Here is a 21,036-nt window from a genome sequence, read left to right as displayed (position 1 = left end):
CAAAAGTATACATCAAACGCCTACCGTGTGACCACTAAGAATCAGTCTGGGTCCCTGCCCTCGCTGGCCTGTCAGTCTAACGGAGGAGGCTACACAGGATGGTCAGGGGGTCTGGGTGACAGGCAAAATACAGGGCACCCAGTTAAATGTAGATTTTAGATAAACAAGGAGTAACGTTTTCGTATAACTATGTCCCAGGCAATATTTGGGATATACTAAAAATTTATTCATTTATCTGAAATTCACATTTAACTAGGAGGACTGTATTTTTATTTGCTAAACTTGGTAACTCTATCGGGTCCTCCCTGAGGACGTTACATCCTGAAGGGTGCAGTGGTTAACGGGACAAAGAGGGCGTGAAGAGTGACCTAGGTAGCTAAACAGCATGTGCTAAGGTCATAAGGCAGGACCTGCATCTCAGATTCCAAACCGATGGCGAAACTAAGGCTCCGAAGCGGAGAATCCAGGCCCGGGGCGGGCGGGGACCGGGAAGAGAACGCACGTTCGGTGCGGGCGGGAACGAGCACCAGAGAGCGAGGTGGGCGGGCAAGAACGAAACCCAGAAAACAACACGGGCGGAGTCGAGAACCAGAGAAAGACGTGTCCGGGGCCGGGAAGGAGAATCGAGGTTCGGCGCGGGCGGGGACGAGAAGCAGCGCTCGGGCACGCGGGGACGGCGGCCGGCGCGGGCGGGCGCGGCCTTTGTCTCCTCCTCTGGCGCGCTCCGTGGCTGCATCCGCCCCATGAGCCCGCGGTCCCCCAGCGCCTGAGCCGCCCGCAGCCCCTGACCTGCCCTGTCCTCGCAATGGCCGAAACTGCCTCCGGCACCGGGGGCACGTCCCTGGAGGGTGAGCGTGGCAAGAGGCCCCCGCCGGACGGCGAGCCTGCAGCCCCGGCGTCCGGAGTTCTGGGTATGTGTGCAGCGCCTGGATCTGACAGGGTGGCAGGTGCCTGGGGTGTTCGCGGCGGCTGTACGGGGAGGGGATTGGAGTCAGCGGTCCCGGTCTGGAGTCCAGTCGAGGGGCCCGCTCCTCCGGCACAGCGGCTGCGGCCGGGCGGGCGCGGCTGGGACGGTGCAGCGGGTGGGGGCTCCCAGCGCAGGGACACCGACACGCCCCTCCTAGAACCCCAGCCCGGGGCTGAGCCCAGTCACCCCTTGGGCTACCGGATCGCTGCCGAGCAGTGATGCGCTTGAGAGAGCCTCTCCACAGAGGCTACAGAATCGTACAGTCCTGGGTTCGAATCCCTGCTCGACTGTGTGACCTTGGGCGCGTGACTTAAATGCTCTGGGCCTCAGTTTCCTCGCCTGTGAAATGGGGGTAAGAACCGCGCCCAGCTATGAGGACGCACTGACATAATGTGGTGAGGCGCTCAGATTTGCTAGTGAGCGCCCCATCGATTGTGGTTTTGGAGGCGGAGCTGGGCCTCGAAAATGAGTAAGATTTGTAACGGAGGACCTGGGGGAAGGGCATTCCTGGAGAAGGGCCTGGCTGGTGCAAGGACGTGGAGGGAAGGAAACAACCCAAGGCCAGAGCTCGCAGGGCCTTGAATGCCAAGCTGAGAGCCGAGGAGCCCTGGCAAGTGTGTGATCGGGGGCAAGGGCTGGAGGGACCAAGACTGGAGGCCAGGGTTCTGATCCGGGAATGGTCTGACCCCAGCCTGCCCTGCCTGCTCCCCAGATAAGCTTTTTGGGAAGCGGCTCCTGCAGGTGGGTCGGTACCTGGTGTCCCACAAGGCATGGATGAAGACGGTGCCCACAGAGAACTGCGACGTGTTGATGACCTTCCCAGGTACCTGTGTCCATCCCCCCAGGGTCCAGAGTGAGCTCCCTTGAGCTGGGCTCCCCTGAGTAGGAGTCTGCAGGAGGCCTTAGACCACCCGTGGCAAGAGCTATCGGTCCCTGTGCCCCTTGGCAGACACGACCGATGACCACACGCTGCTATGGCTGCTGAACCACATCCGCGTGGGCATCCCCGAGCTCATCGTGCAAGTCCGCCACCATCGCCACACGCGTGCCTACGCCTTCTTCGTCACCGCCACGTATGAGAGGCGAGTCCCTGTCCCTGGCCTCTCGCTGACCCTGCTACTCAGCTCCCCGCCCTTCCAAGCACCAACTGCGAGGTCCAGCCACCCCGCATTTGTCCCTGACGGCCACCAGGTACACCATCCCTAGTTCCAGGATGGTGAGCCAGGGTCTCCCCTTGATCCCACCTCCCCTGCCCTTCTTGCAGCCTACTCAGAGGGGCCGACGAGCTGGGTCTGCGCAAAGCAGTGAAGACTGAGTTTGGCGGGGGCACCCGCGGCTTCTCCTGCGAGGAGGACTTCATCTACGAGAATGTGGAGAGTGAGCTGCGCTTCTTCACCTCCCAGGTGCGGCCGGCTCTGGCCCCCAGCGCACATTCCTAGCCCGTGGGCGGCTGCTCCCTGTGCTCACGCCCTGTCCCCTGCAGGAGCGCCAGAGCATCATCCGCTTCTGGCTGCAGAACCTCCGTGCCAAGCAGGGAGAGGCACTGCACAATGTGCGCTTTCTGGAGGACCAGCCAATCAGTGAGTGAGGCGGTCCCAACCTTCCAATCATATGTGGGGAGTTGGCTGGGGCTCTTAGAGGACAGCTATCAAAGTAGGAGGGTTAGGAAGGTGAGGCCTAGATGCAACCAATCAGGGACTACTGAAGAGTTGGGCGGGGCCTGGAGATCAATCAATGAGCTGAAGGGGTGTGGCCTCAGCAAAGGGGTGGGGCTTGTCCCCTCGGAGGCAGGTCCGGGAGAAATCCTTCTCTCTGGGTCTGGGATAAGGTAGGGGCAGGACCATGGACAGCACTCCGCGTACTGTGTGGTGCAGCCCTGGGCCTCAGTTTCCCCTCCAGGAAAGGAGCCGCTGCAAGTTCACCTTCTAATGCCAGCTTTGCACCATTCCTCAGACATCTGGAGCAATGAGCTGAGGCCAAATAGCTCTATTTAAAAAAGTGGTTCAGGGCTTCCCTGGTGGCGCAGTGGTTGAGAGTCCGCCTGCCGATGCAGGGCACACGGGTTCGTGCCCCGGTCCGGGAAGATCCCACATGCCGCGGAGCGGCTAGGCCCGTGAGCCATGGCCTCTGAGCCTGCGCGTCCGGAGCCTGTGCTCCGCAATGGGAGAGGCCACAACAGTGAGAGGCCCACGTACCGCAAAAAAAAAAAAAAAAAAAAGTGGTTCAGGGAAATTCCCTGGTGGTCCAGTGGTTAGGACTCCACACTTCCACTGCAGGGAGCCCGGGTTCGATCCCTGGTCGGGGAACTAAGATCCCGCAAGCCGTGCGGTGTGGCCAAAAAAAAAAAAAAAAGTGATTCCCCACTGGGATCCCACCTTCTCAGGTTTCCTGCACCCTTCCCCTCCTGCCCCTGCACCTCCCAAATTTTGAGGAAGAACCGGATATTCCTTCCACTAAGAACTCCTCTCCTGGGAAGAGCCTCTGCGAGTTTAAGAGCAGGCAAAAAGCTATGACTTGGGTTTCAGCCGAGGGGGGCTGGCCAGGCCCAGCACAGGCAGAAGGGTTCTTGTCCCCCAACAGTCCCTGAACTGGCGGCCCGCGGGATCATCCAGCAGGTGTTCCCAGTCCACGAGCAGCGCATCCTGAACCGCCTCATGAAGTCATGGGTGCAGGCTGTGTGTGAAAACCAGCCTCTAGGTGTGGTCCGGCCAGGGGGTGGGGGTGGGGGTGGGGTCCCAGGAGACAGTCAGGGCTGACTGGGACACCCCTGTCCCTGGCAGATGAGATCTGCGACTACTTTGGCGTGAAGATTGCCATGTACTTCGCCTGGCTGGGTTTCTACACATCGGCGATGGTGTACCCAGCGGTCTTCGGCTCTGTCCTGTACACATTCACAGAGGCTGATCAGGTGCCGGGTGTGGACTGCACAGGGGCTGGGACACCCAAGACACCTTCCTCCCTGGACTGGGCCAGCCAACATTTCAGCCCTCCTCTGCCACCCCCAGACGAGCCGGGATGTATCCTGCGTGGTCTTTGCCCTCTTCAACGTAGTCTGGTCAACGCTCTTCTTGGAGGAGTGGAAACGGAGGGGAGCAGAGCTGGCCTACAAGTGGGGGACGCTGGACTCACCCGGGGAAGCTGTGGAGGAGCCACGGCCCCAGTTCAGGGTCAGTCAGGGGGGATCTGAGTTCAGGGACTTTGAGAATGGGGTTAAAAAAAAGAGAAAACACACTGGGCGAGGAGCATTGCAAGAACAAAGGGAGGGGTGAAGTAGGGCTGCAGCGTCCGAGATGGTGTGCCAAGTGGGGGACTCTCCATGCCCAAAGGGAGAGGGGTGGGAAATTGGCTTTGAGGGGCTGGGAAGGATGCATTAGGCGGGGGCACCGCAGTAGCAGAGCATGACAAAGAGACACTGAGGTCGAAGGGTCGGGAAGGGTGCAGGGCAGAGGCAGCCCCTCTGATCTCACGCGGGGCCGGGCCCCCACCCTCTGCCAGGGCGTGCGGCGCATCAGCCCCGTGACTCGGGCCGAGGAGTTCTACTACCCGCCCTGGAAGCGGCTGCTTTTCCAGCTGCTTGTGAGTCTCCCCTTGTGCCTCACCTGCCTGGCCTGTGTGTTCCTGCTCATGCTCGGCTGCTTCCAGCTGCAGGTGACCTCCAGCCCCTAGCCCTGGCCTTGGCCCCGACCTGGCGGCCACCTGTCCGGGTGTGCTGTGAGTGGAGCCCAGCTGCCGGGGTGACCTGTGAACGCCCTGCCCCTGCAGGAGCTGGTGCTGAGTGTGAAGGGGCTGCCCCGTCTCGCCCGCTTCCTGCCCAAAGTCATGCTGGCCCTGCTGGTCAGTGCAAGCGCCGAGGGCTACAAGAAGCTGGCCGTCTGGCTCAACGACATGGGTATGCCCTGCGAGGGGAGGTCCCACTGCCCACCCCCCAGGAGGAAGGGCCCCGCCGCCCTGCGGGGTGTGCCTGCCGCCCATGATGGTCTGGGCCACCCCCTCACTCCCCTCCTTGGCCCCCAGAGAACTACCGGCTGGAGAGCGCCTACGAGAAGCACCTCATCATCAAGGTTGTCCTGGTGAGTGGTGGCCAGCAGGCAGGCAGGGGTTCTGCAGGGGATACACGGGAGCTCCTGGGGACAGAGGTGGCAGGGTGACCGCCCACCTGCCTGCTTCCCACAGTTCCAATTCGTCAACTCATACCTGAGCCTCTTCTACATTGGCTTCTACCTCAAGGACATGGAGCGCCTGAAAGAGGTAAGACCCCGGCCTGAAGCAGTGCCCCCCATGGCAGCCAGTGGGGGGGCCAGACCTGGCCCAACGGGTCCATGGGCTCTCCAGCCCCTCCCCCCCTCCTCCATCCTTCTCTCCTCTCTGTCCGTCTGTGTGTCCTCTCTCTACCTGTCGCCCCTCCATCTGTATGTCCACCTGTCCGTCGGTCCCTCCACAGCTCCTGATCGTCCTGTCCCTGTCCCAGAGCCTCGAGCGGCAGCTTTGGGCGGTGCTGGTCCCGCTCGCGGCCCTGCGGTTCTGCCTTCTCCTCCTCTCCCTCCGGGGCCTCCTGCTCATGGCCCGGGCCAAATTACTGGCAGGTGGCGAGCCCTTGGGGCCTCGCCGGGGTGGGCAATGTGGCTATGCTGGGGGCCTCACACCAAGCCGAGGGTGCATGCTCTGAGGGGATGGGCTTCCGCTGACGGGGTGCAGGTGGCAGAAGCCCCCGGAGGCCCTGGCCACCAGCTGAGTGAGCTCCTGGGCGGTGCTGCAAGCAGGGAAGCCATGGCCTGCCCAGGAGATTGGCTAGGAGCGCTGTGACCTGCCCAGCTGCGGTTTGGGGTTGCCTCCGTGTCCAGGGACATCCAAATTGGGTTCAGGGTGTGTCTGGAAGTGTGTTTCGGGAGGGCGGGTGCCCAGTCCCCGCAGCCTGTCCCGGTGCCCAGAGCCCCGCCCGCCCCCCACGTGGCCTCTCTCCACCCCCTTCCTGCCCCCAGATGCTGGCCACGCTGCTGATCACCCGCCAGTTCCTCCAGAATGTTCGAGAGGTCTTGCAGCCGCACCTGTACCGGCGGCTGGGCCGTGGCGAGATTGGCCTGCGGGCTGCCTGGGAGCTGGCCCGTGCCCTGCTTGGCCTACTGAGCCTCCGGCGCCCTGCACGCCACCTCGAAGCCCAGGCTGAAGAGGGTGTCGGTGGCAGCAGCGGTGGGGGGGGCCGCAGGTGTCTCAGTGGGGCCTGCGGGGCACCTGAGGAGGAGGAGGAGGCCACCATGGAGCGTCGGCCAGCGGGGGAAGGTGGGGAGGTGGGGGACGGGCCTCGGGGGGGCAGGGAGGAGGAGGAGGACGAGGAGGAGGAGGAGGACGAAGAGGAGGAGGACGAGGAGGAGGAAGCCGAGGAGGGCGGCCTCCTGGACTGCGGGCTTCGGCTGAAGAAGGTCAGCTTTGCTGAGCGGGGGGCTGGGCGGCGGCGGCTGGGCCCAAGCCCGGAGGCCCTCCTGGAGGAGGGGAGCCCCACCATGGTGGAGAAGGGGCTGGAAGCTGGCGTGTTCACGCTGGCCGAGGAGGACGATGAGGCCGAGGGGGCTCCCAGCAGCCCTGAACGGGAGCCCCCGGCTGTCCTGCTCCGCCGGGCCAGAGGTGAGGGCCGCGACCAGGGCCCCGATGGGGGCCCAGACCCAGAGCCGGGCTTGGGTGACTCAGCCCGGAAGCAGCGGCGGCAGAACCGGTCATCTTGGATCGACCCACCCGAGGAGGAACACTCGGCCCAGCTCACCCAGGCTGAGCTCGAGAGCTGTATGAAGAAATACGAGGTGAGGAGGGCGCCTGAGGGCAGGGGCCGGGCCCTCCGAGGGGCGCAGCGCAGTGAGGTGGAGGGCCTGGGGGTGATGGGAGGGAATAACGGGACCCTTCATGTGGTCAGGAACCTGCCCGAGGGGGAGCTCTGGGTCCATGCAGAATAATCTGGGGGGTGGGCTTGAGGAGAGGAAGGTGGTCCGAGGGAGGAGGTGTCTGTCCTGGGCAGAGGGAGAGCCCTAGGCCCCACCCAGGTGCCCGCCCACAGGACACATTCCAGGACTACCAGGAGATGTTTGTGCAGTTTGGCTATGTCGTGCTCTTCTCGTCTGCCTTCCCCCTGGCTGCCCTCTGCGCCCTCATCAACAACCTCATCGAGATCCGCAGTGACGCCCTCAAGCTGTGCACGGGGCTGCAGCGGCCCTTTGGGCAGCGGGTGGAGAGCATTGGCCAGTGGCAGGTGGGGGGAGGGCTGAGGGCCCCAAGCCGGGGTGCACCAAGGAGGAGCGGGTGCTGGGGAGGGTGGCTGGGCACCCCCTGAGCCCGCCTGTCCCCCTGCAGAAGGTGATGGAGGTCATGGGCGTCCTGGCAATCGTAGTCAACTGCTATCTAATTGGCCAGTGTGGGCAGCTGCAGCGCCTCTTCCCCTGGCTCAGCCCCGAGGCGGCCATCGTGTCCGTGGTGGTGCTTGAGGTGGGGCTGGCGGCCGGGTTGGGGGAGCCAGGTGGCGGGTGGGTGTCCCCGTGCCTGCAGCCTCCTCCTCTGTCACCTCAGCACTTCGCTCTGCTTCTCAAGTACCTCATCCACGTGGCCATCCCCGACATCCCGGGCTGGGTGGCTGAGGAGATGGCCAAGCTGGAGTACCAGCGCCGGGAGGCCTTCAAGGTATGTGGGCTGGGGTGAGTGCGCTTTATGTCTCTGCTCCGTGGGGCTTCTCCACCTAGCCTGGCTGGCCGTCCAGTCCTTAGCAGGAGGGTGGGTGTTCAGAGCCTGGTGTAATAATTAGCGTTCCGAAAGGGCCTGGTCCCCTCTGGGATCCTGGTGGCATCCAGCACCAGGTTGGCACTCACGAACTGTCATCCACCGGCTTGCCCAGCATTGCCCTGTTGGGGGCCAGAGACACAGCTGACGCTTCCTAGAAGCCCAAGCCTCTGCCGCATTCCTCAGAAAGCTGCAGAGAAGGCCAGGGAGCTCACTGGCGCCAACCGATGGAGCGCTCCACGATGATGGAAACGTTCTATATCCGTGCTGCCTATGTAGCCCCTCACTACAGATGACCAACGAGCACTTGAAACGGGGCTGGTGCCACTGAGAAACAGACTTTTTCTTTGCAGTTATTTAAATTGACAAAGCCGTGTGTGGCTACCGGCCACTGGATGGGGCAGTCACAGCTCTGTCTCTCACCAGTTCTCCAGAAAGCAGGGAACCACTGAGGCCCAATATTTGTTTACACTCTCCCAATTCCTAAGACGGTGTCTGGCAGGGGATCAGGGACAGAGGCGGTGGCCAGTAAATGTTCGTTCTCTTCTCAGGCCTCAGAAAGCACCGGCATGGGTCCAGGGATGCAGTTGGTGCCCCATAAGTGTTTAGATCTCTCCCCACTTCTGCAGAGAGCCCCAGGGTGGGTCCAGGGATGCAGCTGTACCCAAGAAGCGTTCGGATCTCTCCCAACTTCCGCAGGAGAGCGCCGGCATGGGCCCGGGCCTGGTTTGGTGCCTGCTCGCCCGCCTGCTCTTCCCAGTGTCCCCATAATGGCCCCGTTCTGCCCGCAGAGACATGAGCGCCAGGCCCAGCACCGCTACCAGCAGCAGCAGCGGCGGAGGCGAGAGGAGGAGGAACGCCAGCGCCACGCAGAACATCATGCCCGCAGGGAGCGCGACGCCAGTGGCCGGGAGGAAGCTCGGGCTGAGGGCTCCGGGTTGGACCCTGCTGCCCCAGAGAAGGCCTCGGCCAAGGCCAAGGGCAGTGGGGCGGCAGGAGGCCATGGGCCGGAGCGGCCCAAGCGCCCGGGGTCCCTGCTGGCACCTAACAACGTCATGAAGCTGAAGCAGATCATCCCACTGCAGGGCAAGTTCCTGTCGTCCGGGGCTGCATCCTCGCTGGCCGGCGCGGGGGCCAACCTCACTGCCCGGCCGCCCCCTGCCCCGTCTCCCACAGGCAGTGACACCCGCCTGCCGGCCTTCCTCAGCTTCAAATTCCTCAAGTCACCCGAGACCCGGCGGGACCCAGAGCGTAGCCACTCGCCGCCCAAGGCCTTCCACGCCAGCAAGCTCTTCCCCTTCGGCGGGGCCCGGGCTGAGGCCGGGTCCAACGGGGCGGGCGGGCAGGCCCGGCAGGACGGGACCCCCAGCGGTGGCAGTGGTGGTAGCCGAGCCCAGCGGAGTGGGCCGGCAGACGAGGCCGCAGCTGAGGAGCCGGACACACCCCGGCCCGAAGAGGAAGGCTCAGGTCACAAGCTTTAACTCGGGGGTGGGGACTCTGGGCCGGGCTTTGGGGATAGGGGTGGGGTGTCCAGGCCTGGGGAGAGGGGCTGAAGGGGACAGAGGAGGCCCAGTCTCCCGGTACCGGTTGGGGACCTGGGTATGTGGTACATGGAGCCTCTTGGTCAAAGCCTACCCAGTCTTTCCGGGACCCCGGAGAGCCTGGAGCCCTGTGCCTGACCCTCCTCACCCCTGGGGAGGGATGCCAAAGCCCCTCGTCCCAGTGCCCCTCGCACGGCCTGCCATGCTCCAGTGCCAGGAGAGATGAGGGAGGCCCCTTCACCACCTGGCCCTGCCTCTCCTGCCCCCATGAGACCCTACACCCAGCTCACTCTGGGGGCCCTGGACCCCCAGGCCTCTATGCAAGTCCCCATCCTGCAGCCCAGCTGTTCGAGGTGGCCTTTCTGGGAGGTGGAGCTCAGGCTGCCCACCCAGGGAGTTCAGGGCTGCAGCCACATGTGTGCCGAGCAGAGCCACAGGCCTCACTGCCGCCCCTCCCACCCCGTCCCAGCCCGGAGTCCAGCAGCCCATCCCAGGGAGCCCAAGAGGTGGCAGCTGTAGCACCAGGGATATAGGTCAGAAGTCAGAGGGACTTCCTCAGACCGTCCTCTCTCCGTGACGGGGAGGGGCCCAGTGCCCAGAGGCGGGGGATGCACCCGAAGAAGCCCACCCCTTGTCACTGATCAGAAGCAATAAGGCCCTCCATGTGCCTGAAAGCCCGGAGGGAGCGCGGGCAGGGTCCCCAGCGGGGTCCAGCGGCGGGGCCGGCATCTCCCCGGAACGGCCCCTCTCGCCTCCGCAGGGACAGCGCCGGCCCCGGTGGGCGCCCCGGCCCTCCGCACCCGCCGCAGCCGGAGCCCTGCGCCGCCGCCGCCGCCGCCGCCGCCGCCGCCAACACCGCTGCCCCGGCCCCCGACGCCACCCGCCGGCTGCTGGCAGTGGGACGGGCCGTGGGGCTGCGGGGGCGAGGGCGCCGCCCCCCGCCAGGGCCCTGCCGCCGCCGCCGCCGAGTGTCCGCCCTGCGCCCTCGCCGGGCCCCTGCCCGCCCCGGCAGCTGGCGTCCTGCCGGGGGACGCCAGCTTCTACAGCCTCCCGCCGCCGCCGCTGCCTCCCACCTCCGAGCCCCCGGAGCCCCCGGCACCGTCGCCCAGCCCCAGCTCCAGTCCCAGTCCCAGTCCCCAGGCCGTGTGCTGGCCCAGCGGCTGGCATTAGCTCCGCCCGCCCTGCCTTCCTGTTTTCATATGCAATATCAATCACGGACGGGGCGGCACCCGCCACCCAGAAAACGCTGCTGTCGGTGTATCCCAGTATTGGCTGCCCCCTCCTGGGTCAGGGCCGGGGGCCTGGGGCCCCTCTATCTGCCGTTTTCCTTTCGACCAGGATGGGGGGAAAGGAAAGGAAACCCCCCCAAAACAACAGAAAACACACACAGAATAGGCGATTATTTATTTGTTTTTAATTTATTTTGTCATATTTTTGTAAAACGGCAGAAATGCAATAAAAAGTATATTTCAACAGTGCCGAAGGGCGGAGCTGTGGAAAAGGGACATAAGGGGCCCAATGACGAGGTTGGGGCCAGCTCTTTGGGGGCCTGGCAGGCCTAGGGTGGGTACCCCCCCTGTCTATGACCCTTAGGGAACTCCTCCAAAGAACTGGGTCTCCAGGCCATGGCTGGAAAACTCCAAAAATCCAGGCCCAGGGGCCCCTGGGAGGAGCTGCAGAGCCTCAGGCCCCATCTTCGGCCTCCTAGACTAAGGAAGAAATCTCAAAGTGCTCATAGGACTCAGCAGTTTGGGCCCTGGGCCTGCGTCCTTAGTCGGCCTCAGTCGTGCAGGGCTACCCTTTCTGGCACACCCGCCTCCCAGGCTGCCATCTGAGGAGTCAAGGGCTGCGGGGAGAACTTGGGTGTGGAAGTCGGAAGGCACCTGGTGCCTGAGTCTCGATGTTGAGGGGATGGCATGTTGGGGTGTGGCTTCCGGGAAGGGCCGGGATGCCCCACTGTGGGACAGCTGTCAGACCCTATTCGCTGGGACCCTTCACTTGATCAGGGATGGACATGGCCTCTCCCACCCTCAGGTGTGTCCACATACAAAGGCTCAGGGCCCAACGGGCCCCACCCCAGGCAGGGCTGGGGGAGCCAGTGTGAGGAAGGGGCACTTGCGGGGGGGCCATGAAAGAGAAGTCAGGGTTCACTGGAGGCAGGAGAGCAGCCTGTGCAAAGGCACAGAGGTGTGGGAAGGCAGGGTTTGGTGTTTGGGGGAACAGAGTGAGTAAGAGTAAAGGCAAGAGGGGTGGGTGTAGGCTGGCTGACGGGCCTGTGCTGGGGAGACCACAGGGAGGCCACGGGACCCCTGCCCTCACTGTGGACAGCACTGGCAGGAGACAGAACCCAGCCACTCAAAGGGGAACCTGGGGCCAGGGAGGCGTGGGCAAGCCTCGGGGAAGGACAGGCTGAAGCCTGCGCCTGCCCTGCCCCACAGCCTTTGAAACTAAAGTCCTGCCATCTACTCTGCCACCAACAAACAGCGACACGATGCGCCTGCCCAGGGTCAGGCCAACCCCTGGGACTGGGGATTCCAAGCTGGTCTGAGAACCCCCAGGGACTTAGCCCTCCCCAGCACGACCACAGTCAAGCTTGCATTTCCTAAGCACCTGCCTTATGACCACAGGAACTGAACACCGCTGCACATGCGCCCAGAGCTGGGCCCCACAGCTGGGCAGCTAATCCAGGAGCCTTCCACCCAGCAGACACGGGGCAGCTCAGGCCGGAGCAGTCTGCCTCAGGCTGGGCCCTCCACGGTGACAACCTGGGGCAGGTGCCCCCCGCAGCCCGTGTCCCTCACGCACGCCGCAGCCCAACACTTCACCGCCCCCAACACCCCAGCCATCAGCTCCAGCACTCTGGCTCCCACTCAGGGCTGGCGGGGGAAGCAGCGGCATTCCCCTGGCCCTGTGCCCAGTGGTCAGGAACTCAAACCTTCTGCCTGGAGCCCAAATGCCCCCCTACGTCCCCGGGCTCAGCCCCAAGCCCAGTCCAGCTGGCTCCCGGGAGTAGCCGTGGAACCTGCCGACTGAGGGCACTGGGGCTGGGCGTCCCGCGGCGCTCCACGTGCCTCCTCTCTGAGGGCATGAGGCCGGGCCACCTGGGCTGTCTCCACAGAGGCTGGTGGGCGTGCCGCCCTGCTCGCCAGTGTCGTGGGCGTGGGGCCCACCACAGCTCCATCCTTGGCAGCACGGACCGTCTCTCTGGGGTGTCCCAGTCCTCGAGGACACCTTGACGGCTGGGGTAGAGGGGCGGGTCCGGGCAGGTCTTGGCTCTGATCGAGATGGCCGCAGCAGGCCCACGAGAGAATCCAGCTGGTCCTGGGGCCCCAGCGTCTGGGGGCCCCTTCCGGCTCCTCTTGGTGATGATGGGACGACTCTCAGTGGCTCCATCCTCTGGGGCTGAGGCACGCCGAGCAAAGACGCGAGGTCGGGTAGGAAAGATCCTTTTATTGGGGTGGACATGGAGCACGCACTAGTCCATGATAAAATGACTTAAGAGAAAGATCCGGAAGGGCTGACTTCTCCCCCTTACGCATGCTCAGAGCAAGGTCTGGGCACAGAATAGGTCCCGGTGGAACTCGAGACAAGGCAAGTCTTTAAGGCCCGAACCAGCCGGTGGGAGCCGGGAGAAGGGCCCCCACCCCTGCCGGCCGGCTGCAGCAGGGGCCTGGCTCTAGACCCTCTCAGACACGCTCCAGTTTTCCAGAGGAGAACTGGGGGGGCGAGAGGAGGGGGAACTGGAGGGGGGGAGGTGAGTAACAATTGTTGTTTTTAAAAGCATCTACCAACATCACACTACTGGGTCTGACGTCCCCTTTAACCATCGCTTGGTACATTTTACAGCATAAATAAAAACTCAAGGAAAATAAATACATCGGCTCCTATGAGGTTGGAAGTGGTGTGGACGGTGGGGCGTGGGTGGGCCGGCGGAGGGGTTGGGGGGCAGGGCGCTTACACAAGGCGGGCGGGCGAGGAGCAGACAAGACAGGAGGCGCCTGTGGGGGAGTGTGAGTCTTAAGTGTCCTCGTGCATGTCCGGGCTGTCGGTCCGTGCGACCTTGCGGGGGGGTGCCGAGCTCTCACCCTCGAGGTCCACTTGCTCCTGGTCTCTCTTCTTGGCGGCATTCTGGGGGGCAGGGGAAGCGGAGGGGCTGTGAGTCTTCATGCTGGGGGAGCTCCTGAAATCTGAGGCTGGCCCTGGGGCCCCAGCACATCACAGAGCCGGGCAGTCGACCTAGGGCCCGTGGCTAGCCCCTTCTGCCCCCTGGACCTGCCCCACCAAGCCATGGTCCCCTGGGGACACCAGCCTGTGACAAGCACTTCAAGGAGTCATCACAACTCTCAATGACCCCCACACAGCATTTCTCAGACACTCAGAGAAGCCATCCACCCTGCCGGAGGGCAAAGGGCACTCGTGAGCCACCCGGGGAAGCCCCCAAATAGCCACAGAGAGGAAAGCATGCTGATTTGGGAAAACCTCCTTTCCTCACTGGTGGGAATCAAGGCTTGTGGGGCGGGGGTGGCCAGGAGCTGGGGTTTTCTGAGCAGTCACTTCATCATGGGGTCCCCCTCCAACCTGGCCCAATCTGACCACACGGCAAAACTACACGTGCAGATTTTCAAGAAAGAAAAAAAAAATATCCTGTCAGAAAGGTGGCCTCTTATGGGAAGGACGGGGTCGACGACTTTTCACAGCAGCTACGCATCCTAGTAGGGCCTGGATTTTTAATCGTGTGTACTTTTCATCATTGAACAAAGACTCCAAGTAACAACACTGAAGTCTATCTGCCACCAGGGCCGTGCTCCCCACAAACTGTGGGGAGATGGGCTTCAGTACAGCTTACCTGCCTGTCCCTGAGCACTAGAGCCCTGTGGCCTCTGCACAGCCATTCCTCTAGAGCATTCTTCCTTCTCCTGAATCACCTAGCAAACGCCTATTCAGCCCTCAAGGCCCCACTCGAACACCCAGTCTCCCAGCCACCGGTGTCCTTCCGCTTCTCAGAGCCTCCTGCTGGGCACTGTGTTCCTTCCCCGAGCCCACGTGCCTTACCTTTTTGTCCCATTGCTGATGTAAGTAGCGCAAAAGAATGTTTGTTTTTTCTGTCACAATAACTGAGAAAGAAAGACAGATAAAGTTGCAGGAAGAAGCTGTGGGGAGCCGGCTGCAGGCGGCCCAGCCCCCATCCCAGCCTGCACTGCCCTCCCAGGACGAGCTTACCCCTTCCTGGCCTCTGGGCTGTCCCTGCCCTGGGTGGCCTTTGTGTGACTCAAGTCACCACCCCCAACCCTGGAGGAGATTTCAGGAAGCCAAGCATTCTCCCTCCTGAGCACAGGCCACTACCATGAGCCCAAGCTGGCTGCCCTGACAGGGTCCCTGCTTCCCAGAGAGAGGCCGAGTCCTAAGCTGAGCTCGGATTCCACCCTCGGGCAGGGGAATGAGCCCCGGCATGCCAGGTCACGTGGGTGTCTTCCCAGACGGACCAGGAGCACAGATCCACATGCTGTGCCCCAGTGACCACAGAACGCACCCAGCAGAGTCCAGGATTTTTTCACGGTTGAAAGAAAACACCGTGACTACAATAAATAACCTTGAGATGCCCCTGCTCTGCAGGCTCCAGGCCTTTCCCTGCAGGTCCCTCTGCCTAGCCGCCCCCTCCCCAAGTTGCCCACCCCAGCCTGGGCTGGGTCCCCCACCGTATGGTATGAGTCTCGAGACCTGTGACAGGGAGCCAGCAGGGGAGGCCTGACTTGATGCAGGGGTGGGGATGAGGGCCAGCGAGCAGCAGACAAGGGCCAGCTTGGGACCCTGCAGGGCTGGACGTGGATGCCGGTGTGGACGTCAGGAGGGTCCCAGGGAAAGCCAGGCTTCCCGCTGCTCCCAAGGGCTGGGAGTTGCCCAGCTTCCCACAGGTCACCTCCTGCACTACCCTCTGGCCCTTCCCCTCGGCAGCCGGGATGAGACAGAACAACAAAGGCCACTTACTCTGTTCAGACGGGTACTCCCGAGTGGGCAGGTAGACTGAGGGACGTCGGTTCTGTGGGAGGGTTGGGAAGGCGTGGGTTAGGAGAGTAGACAGGTCTGGGGTCCCCTCACCTCTCAACTCAGCACCCGCCCTCCAATGCAGATCAAAAGACGTGTGAGGATTTCAAGTGGGGCTGGGTTTGAAGCTCGGCCCCTCTTTCTGGCAAGACCCCGACCTGGGGGCTGCACACCACCCCCGGCCCTTTCCCCGAGGGCAGCTCACGGCCCACGTACTCACCGAGGCTTTGCACACAGAGTCGGCATGAAATCGACTAAAATTGCTTTTGTTGTAGACAGGCAGTCCTTTCAAAAAATCTGCCTAGAAGACAGGGAAGATGGTAAGTGAGAAATCAGGCAGCAGGCTGGGCCACCCCCGGAGCACCTGTGACCGGGTGGGCTACCTACCGGGTGACTTCCGGTTTCCTTCTTTCTGTTCTGTCATTCAAGTTTTCTAGAACTCACCCTTGAGCTGGCCACCTGATGTGTCCACTCTTATGACCAGAACAAAGTAACCAACCCCAGAGTAAGGGTATGATCTCCCACAGGGTCCTCACAATAAACCTGTCACCAGGCCAAGGAGTGGGGAAACTGAGGCTCAAACAGGCCAGGACACTTGCATCAAGTCAGGAGCAAGCAGCGGGGTGGGGAGCCGGAGCCGGGCCCATCCGACTGCACACCTGTCCTCTGTGCTAGCTGAATACTGAACTCGTGGTCTCACCTCCATTTATGCGCCTTTGATAGAGCCTGGGATGGAGACTTGTCCACCCTAAGAAACTCTGAGGGTCCATGAGACAATACATGGGGGTGGGGGAGCAGGAGGCTGGGTGAAGGGGAAACGGCAGCTGGGACACAGGGGCTGCTGGGACACAGGACCCGAAGCCTGGGGTCAACCGAGCTTCCGAATCCTGAGAAAACTCAAAAACCCAAGTTTCAGTGTCAGTGCCAGCTTTTTTCTTTTATGTTTTTGGCTGCGTCATGTGGCATGTAGGATCTTAGTTCCCCAACCACGGACCGAACCCGTGTCCCCTGCATTGGAAGTGCAGGGTCTTAACCACTGGCCCGCCAGGGAAGTTCCAGTGCCAGCCTTTTAAAACTGGCTGAGCTTTGCAGCAAACACTGTGTGGACCAGGGCTGGCTCGAGGGCTGCTCCTGGGGTCCCCACATCCAAAGGCTGCCCTGTAAGGGGAGAATGCCTCCCACTGGGGGAAGGGCCAGAAGCCTAAAGGAAGCAGGCTGGCTCCTCCCTGCCCCCGGTGCCTGGGGCAGGGGTTCAGGCACCAGAGGTTTCAGGCCCGCAAGGTGCCAGGGAGCCAGCGACAGATTCATTCACAGCTCTGACTCTTGGAAAGTCCTTTTTCTCTGACGCTCTGGCACCAACTGGGCAAGGAAGGGAGAAAGCTCTGGAAGGGGAAGACCCTGACTCTGGGCGGAGGGCAGGTCTCTGCCACAAGATGGGGGTGAATAAAGGCCAAGGGGAGCTGTGTCCGCCTCAGGAAACTGAGGCACAAGAACCCCGAAGAGGGATGAAGGCTGAGAACTTGGGGCAGGGAGTGACTTCCCAGCAGAGCAGGAGGGCAACACTGTCGTCAGGCCTGGAGAGGGAGAGCTGAGGAGGACCAGGGGTTTCCCAAGCTGGAGTCACCCCATCATACAGACGAGGAAACTGAGGCAAAAAGGTCATGTAACACTCATCTGAGGTCCCCCAGCCCCAACGAGAAAACAAGCTGACTGAACCCAGGTTTGCCTAACCTCAGAGGCCAAGCTCCTGTTCTGTGATGCCAATGCCTCTGCTTCCTGCCTGAGAGCCGAGGGCTCAGAGCCTACAGGCTACGTGAACCCTCCCTCGGGTGCTCAATCGCCATGCCTGACCCAGGCGCTGCGCTCTCGGGGAAGCTGCTGTTCAGGGGATCCCCCATCACCCTCTGGTGCCGGCGGAAACAGGCGTCCTCTCCCCTGTGGGGCCCAACCCCTCCTCTGCTGGGCCCCAGCAAGAGCCTAGCGGGATGGGTGAGCCAGGGGAGCTGGAACGTGGACGGGCCTCCTGTTCCCACCCAGGAGGTGGCCCTCACATCTGGGTGACCTACGGCCCCAGAGCCAGCTCAGAGTGCCTCAAACCTGCCTCCCCTGTCCCAGGACCCCTGCCTCAGCTCAGCCCCAGACTATGGGGCCAGCTTCATCCATCCGGCAAGGTGTTCTCAGGACCCAGGGCACTGCGGAGAGCCACAGCAGACCTACTTCTGGCCCCAGGGAACAGCCAGTGCATGGGGACACGGGTGTGGATCAAAGCCATGCAGTGAATGCAGAGTGGCCATGAGGACAGGGCACCACGAGGTGCCATGTGAGGCCCATGAGAGCAGGGGGAGGGGGTAGGGAAGGCTGGCTGGTCTGGGGGATGGGGAGGACTGCCCAGATGCAGTGATGCAGGCCTGAGACCTACAGGAGAGGAGGGCTCCCTGCCCCAACTCAAACCCCTCCGCAGCCCTGGCTCGGCTTGGCCCACGCCAGCCTCCTGCCACACACCTCCTCAGCCCGTGCCACCCTCCAGGAATGCCCCTCTGCTCTCCACGTGGGAAACACCCGCCAAACTCTCCAGTCAGCTCGAAACGCCCCCTCCCCACACCCCGGAAGCCTCTACCAGGGATCCTCTGCCAGAGGCACGCTCATACCCCAACGAGGTCATCTGTTTACACATCCAGTTCCCTCACTGGACTGCCACTTCCCTGAGGCAGAGGGCAGGGCAGGGCTGGCTCAACCCTGGGTCCCTGACAGGGCTAACATGGGGCCGGGCAGCAGAGTGGTGAGAGGTTCCGAAGCCCCAGGCCTGCACTGATCCTGGATGGGCCCCTCCCTGGCTGTGTGACCTGGGGCAGGTGACCTACCAGTCTGGCCGCCCCAGTTATGAGCGTGGTTTACAAGAGGGACCCCTCCCAGGGTTATTCTGGGTTTCAGTAAGACAACACAGGGAAAGAGCTTTGCCCAGAGCACCCCTGAGGGCAGCTGTTAGTATCCATGCATGTGTGCTGAATAAATGAATGCAGACAGGGCATGGCCAGTACTTCCTGTCAGCTAAGCAGGAAAACCAAGCCTCAGACACAGGGAGAAATCCTCACCTCAGCCAGACAAATCCTAGCTACAGCTGGGCCCAGAAGCTGTCCATTGCCTCAGCAAACACTCGCTGAAAATCTGTGTGCCAGTCCCTGTGTGGGCAGCCTGCCAGTGACCCAACCAAAGCAAGATGAGGAAAAGAAATGGTGTGCAGAGAGAGGAGGCATGGGGGCCTCCTGCAATCAGGAAGGGACCCTCTGAGCAGATGTTATTCACAGGAGGAAGAGCAATCCAGGCAGGAGTAACAGGTGCAAAGACCCTGGGGTGGCAGAGACTGAATGTGAAGATGTGAAAACAAGGCCACTGTGGCTGGAGATCACAGCGGGGAGGGGTGAAGAGGGTGGAGATGAGGTCACAGAGCTGGGCAGGGACCTTGGAAGCTGAGGGGGGGAGGTGGGTTTCATTGGGGTTACAACAGGAAGCCCCCCCACTGTTTTGTAAGCTAGATAGTGGTATTATCTGATTGACATCTTTAAAAGCTCCCTCTGGTTCTGGGTGAATTACAGACTGCCAGTGGGGCAGGATGGAGGCAAGACCAGGGAGGAGGCTGGAGCAGGTGTTCAGGCAGGAGGTGGCAGTGCCGGGACCAGGTGGGGAGCTGTGGACAGATTCAGAATTCGTTTTGGAGGCAGAGCCAACAGAACCCTCTTAGGAACTGGGAGTGGGCAATGAGGTCGCAGTGAGGAGTCAAGGACAACACTCAGGCTTGGGGACCCACGTGATAGGAACCCACTTACCACTTTCCCATATCCTTCCTGACAAGAAGTCTTTTATCTATTCCCCACCACATCCCAAGGACTATGGCTTGTGGGCTGGGACCCTGAGTCCAGGAACAATGGGGTTTGACTTGCCCTGACAAAAGCTTCCATCACCTCTGTCAGCCCTGGGGATGCCAAAGAGTGGAGAGAATGAAGGGGGCTTCAGCCCAACTGTGAGGCTGTGTCCCACTTCACAGGTGGAGAGCCCAAACCCCAAAGAACCACCAGACCCAAATCCCAGGATGAGTGAGCGGCCCAAGGAGAACTTTAACCTCCCAGAAAGTTGTCATTATCCCCACTTCAAGATGAGGAGACAGCTAGGAGGGAATGTCACCATCCCCGAGTCACCCAGCTCATCTGTTGAGCGTTCACTGTCCCAAGCCCTTTAAGACGTCAGTTCCCCAAATTATCACAACCCTATGAAGTCTGAACTATTGCTACCCTCATTTAACAGGGATAGGGCCTGATAACTGGAGAGATGAAGTCGCTCCCTCTTAGAGCTGATCGGGACCGGAATGTTGGAGGTGGGGTCAGGGCTCTGGGGGACGAAGGCAGTTCGCGATGTCGCACTTCCTTTGGCGATAAAGCCCCGCATGTCACGATGTCAAGCCCCCTCCCCGCCCCGACGCTCAGGCCGGCCTCCCAAACCTTCCCGAACAGGAAAGGCCCAGGCCTGGCGCCCGGAGGACGAGGCCTCAGTTGGGGGTCTCGGGGGACCCCATCCCCACACCCCCCAGGCGATTTCCGGGGGAACCGCGACCCGGAAATGAATGAGTTGTCAGGGCCTGGAAACCTAGATAGGGTCAGGGGTCGGAGATGGAGCCAGGACGGGGTCAGCAAGAAGCTCACAGCAGGGTCCCGGGGGGTCGAAGGTGACAGGTCAGAGAGAGGGGCGGGGCCGGGCCCCCCAGGGCGGTGAGGGGCCTCGGGGGTTACTGGAGGTGGGTGGGCCCGCGGCGCCATTTTGTCGAGCGGAGGGGGAGTACGGCCCTGGCGGCCACCCTCACCATCTTCTGTTTCCTCCGTCGCCGCCTCAGCCACCGCCTCAGCCGCCGCCACCGCCACCACAGCCGCCTCCTTAGCAGCCGCCGCACAGTAACTTCTAGCCACGGCACAGCCCACACTGCTGGTGCGGCCGCCCGTCAGTCGTTGGTCCGCCCTCTGGCCCTGCCTCCAAGTTATGCGGTCTTTGCGCACTCCCATTGGCCAGATCCGGCAAAGTCACGCGGCCATTGGTCGCCACGCCGCCTCCCTTCGTTGTCAAGTTCAGTTGAGAGAGCAAAACCCCGCCCGGGACTTGCAAGCGAAGAGCAGCGAAATCCGGAAGTGGGCGGAGGCCGCGCCCCCAAAGCCCCTTGGGATTTGTAGTCTGCAACACCCGGAGGTCCCACCGGTCTCTCTAGCATTTGCTACGCTTTTTCATATGGTGGTTCATGAGGTTCTTACAGCAGCCCCCGGAAGGATAGGGACCCACCGTTACACTCCCAGCCTCCTCCCTGGGGTCCCAACCTTAGGTTTCGGCATATCTAAACTGCTCCCACACTAGCCGCTTGATATCTTTAAGCTGACAGCATCTTTGAAACACTTCCCTTGGCTCCCCAGTATCCCAAGGATCCAGTCCCGCCTCCTCGGTCCCAAATTCTGGGCCCCTCCGGTCTCCTTCGTCTACCTTTTATCCTGACCCGTCCAATCCCTCCTCCCTTTGGACTCTCCCAGACCCTGCCACCTTCTCTAAGAAGCCTTCCTCGACTGCGTTCTTCCCAAGGCAAAGTCCAGTGCCTCCTCTGGGCTCCACAGTCCTCACAATCATCCTCCCAGCCCTGACTCCACTGTGTCCAGACTGCCTGGGTACGAATCAAGCCACCGCCCCCCCACCACGACCACC

General features: G+C 62.1%; 2 protein-coding genes across 5 annotated transcripts; one reads left to right on the top strand and one right to left on the bottom strand.

Moving 5' to 3' along the window:
* The first annotated feature begins 583 nt into the window (after window positions 1-583).
* ANO8 (anoctamin 8) lies at window positions 584-10,742 on the top strand. The gene is made up of 18 exons (XM_030880195.2): window positions 584-911; window positions 1,680-1,790; window positions 1,917-2,049; window positions 2,232-2,370; window positions 2,451-2,547; window positions 3,548-3,664; window positions 3,748-3,875; window positions 3,973-4,134; window positions 4,463-4,615; window positions 4,730-4,856; window positions 4,982-5,037; window positions 5,141-5,215; window positions 5,947-6,759; window positions 7,011-7,202; window positions 7,304-7,435; window positions 7,517-7,627; window positions 8,515-9,190; window positions 10,025-10,742. Exons 1-18 carry the CDS (start codon window positions 806-808, stop codon window positions 10,432-10,434), a joined length of 3,738 nt encoding a protein of 1,245 aa, XP_030736055.2. The 5' UTR covers window positions 584-805; the 3' UTR covers window positions 10,435-10,742.
* DDA1 (DET1 and DDB1 associated 1) lies at window positions 10,660-20,354 on the bottom strand. Of its 4 annotated transcripts, none has more exons than XR_004044322.3 (6): window positions 20,159-20,354; window positions 15,527-15,603; window positions 15,250-15,301; window positions 14,317-14,378; window positions 13,223-13,392; window positions 10,660-12,666 (listed from the first exon to the last, which is right to left on the bottom strand). XR_004044322.3 is itself a non-coding variant. In XM_030880193.2 (5 exons), the coding sequence occupies exons 1-5, from the start codon at window positions 20,352-20,354 to the stop codon at window positions 13,282-13,284; spliced, it is 498 nt and encodes a 165-aa protein (XP_030736053.1). In that variant the 3' UTR covers window positions 12,698-13,281. The 4 variants fall into 4 exon arrangements, 2 of the variants coding, with proteins under 2 accessions (XP_030736053.1, XP_030736054.1); XR_009563537.1 differs by lacking the exon at window positions 10,660-12,666 and adding an exon at window positions 12,698-12,739; XM_030880193.2 differs by lacking the exon at window positions 10,660-12,666 and having other exon boundaries at window positions 12,698-13,392.
* Window positions 20,355-21,036: the final 682 nt, after the last annotated feature.

This window comes from Globicephala melas, chromosome 3, assembly GCF_963455315.2.
Source record: "Globicephala melas chromosome 3, mGloMel1.2, whole genome shotgun sequence".
NCBI classification, from domain to species: domain Eukaryota; kingdom Metazoa; phylum Chordata; class Mammalia; order Artiodactyla; family Delphinidae; genus Globicephala; species Globicephala melas.
The sequence above is the reverse complement of the archived record's forward strand: the minus strand, read 5'-3'. Positions and strand labels throughout refer to the sequence as shown.

What these genes read in the sequence shown, in the direction of transcription:
- ANO8 (XM_030880195.2), top strand. Translation starts at nt 806, where the DNA reads ATGGCCGAAACTGCCTCCGGCACCGGGGGCACGTCCCTGGAGGGTGAG. An exon ending in TGCGCTTCTTCACCTCCCAG is followed by an intron (nt 2,371 to 2,450) that starts GTGCGGCCGGCT and finishes TGTCCCCTGCAG; the next exon opens with GAGCGCCAGAGCATCATCCG. An exon ending in TCGGCTGCTTCCAGCTGCAG is followed by an intron (nt 4,616 to 4,729) that starts GTGACCTCCAGC and finishes CTGCCCCTGCAG; the next exon opens with GAGCTGGTGCTGAGTGTGAA.
- DDA1 (XM_030880193.2), bottom strand. Translation starts at nt 20,354, where the DNA reads ATGGGAGTGCGCAAAGACCGCATAACTTGGAGGCAGGGCCAGAGGGCG. An exon ending in ACTCTGTGTGCAAAGCCTCG is followed by an intron (nt 15,302 to 15,526) that starts GTGAGTACGTGG and finishes ACCCTCCCACAG; the next exon opens with AACCGACGTCCCTCAGTCTA. An exon ending in ATCAGCAATGGGACAAAAAG is followed by an intron (nt 13,393 to 14,316) that starts GTAAGGCACGTG and finishes CCTGCCCCCCAG; the next exon opens with AATGCCGCCAAGAAGAGAGA.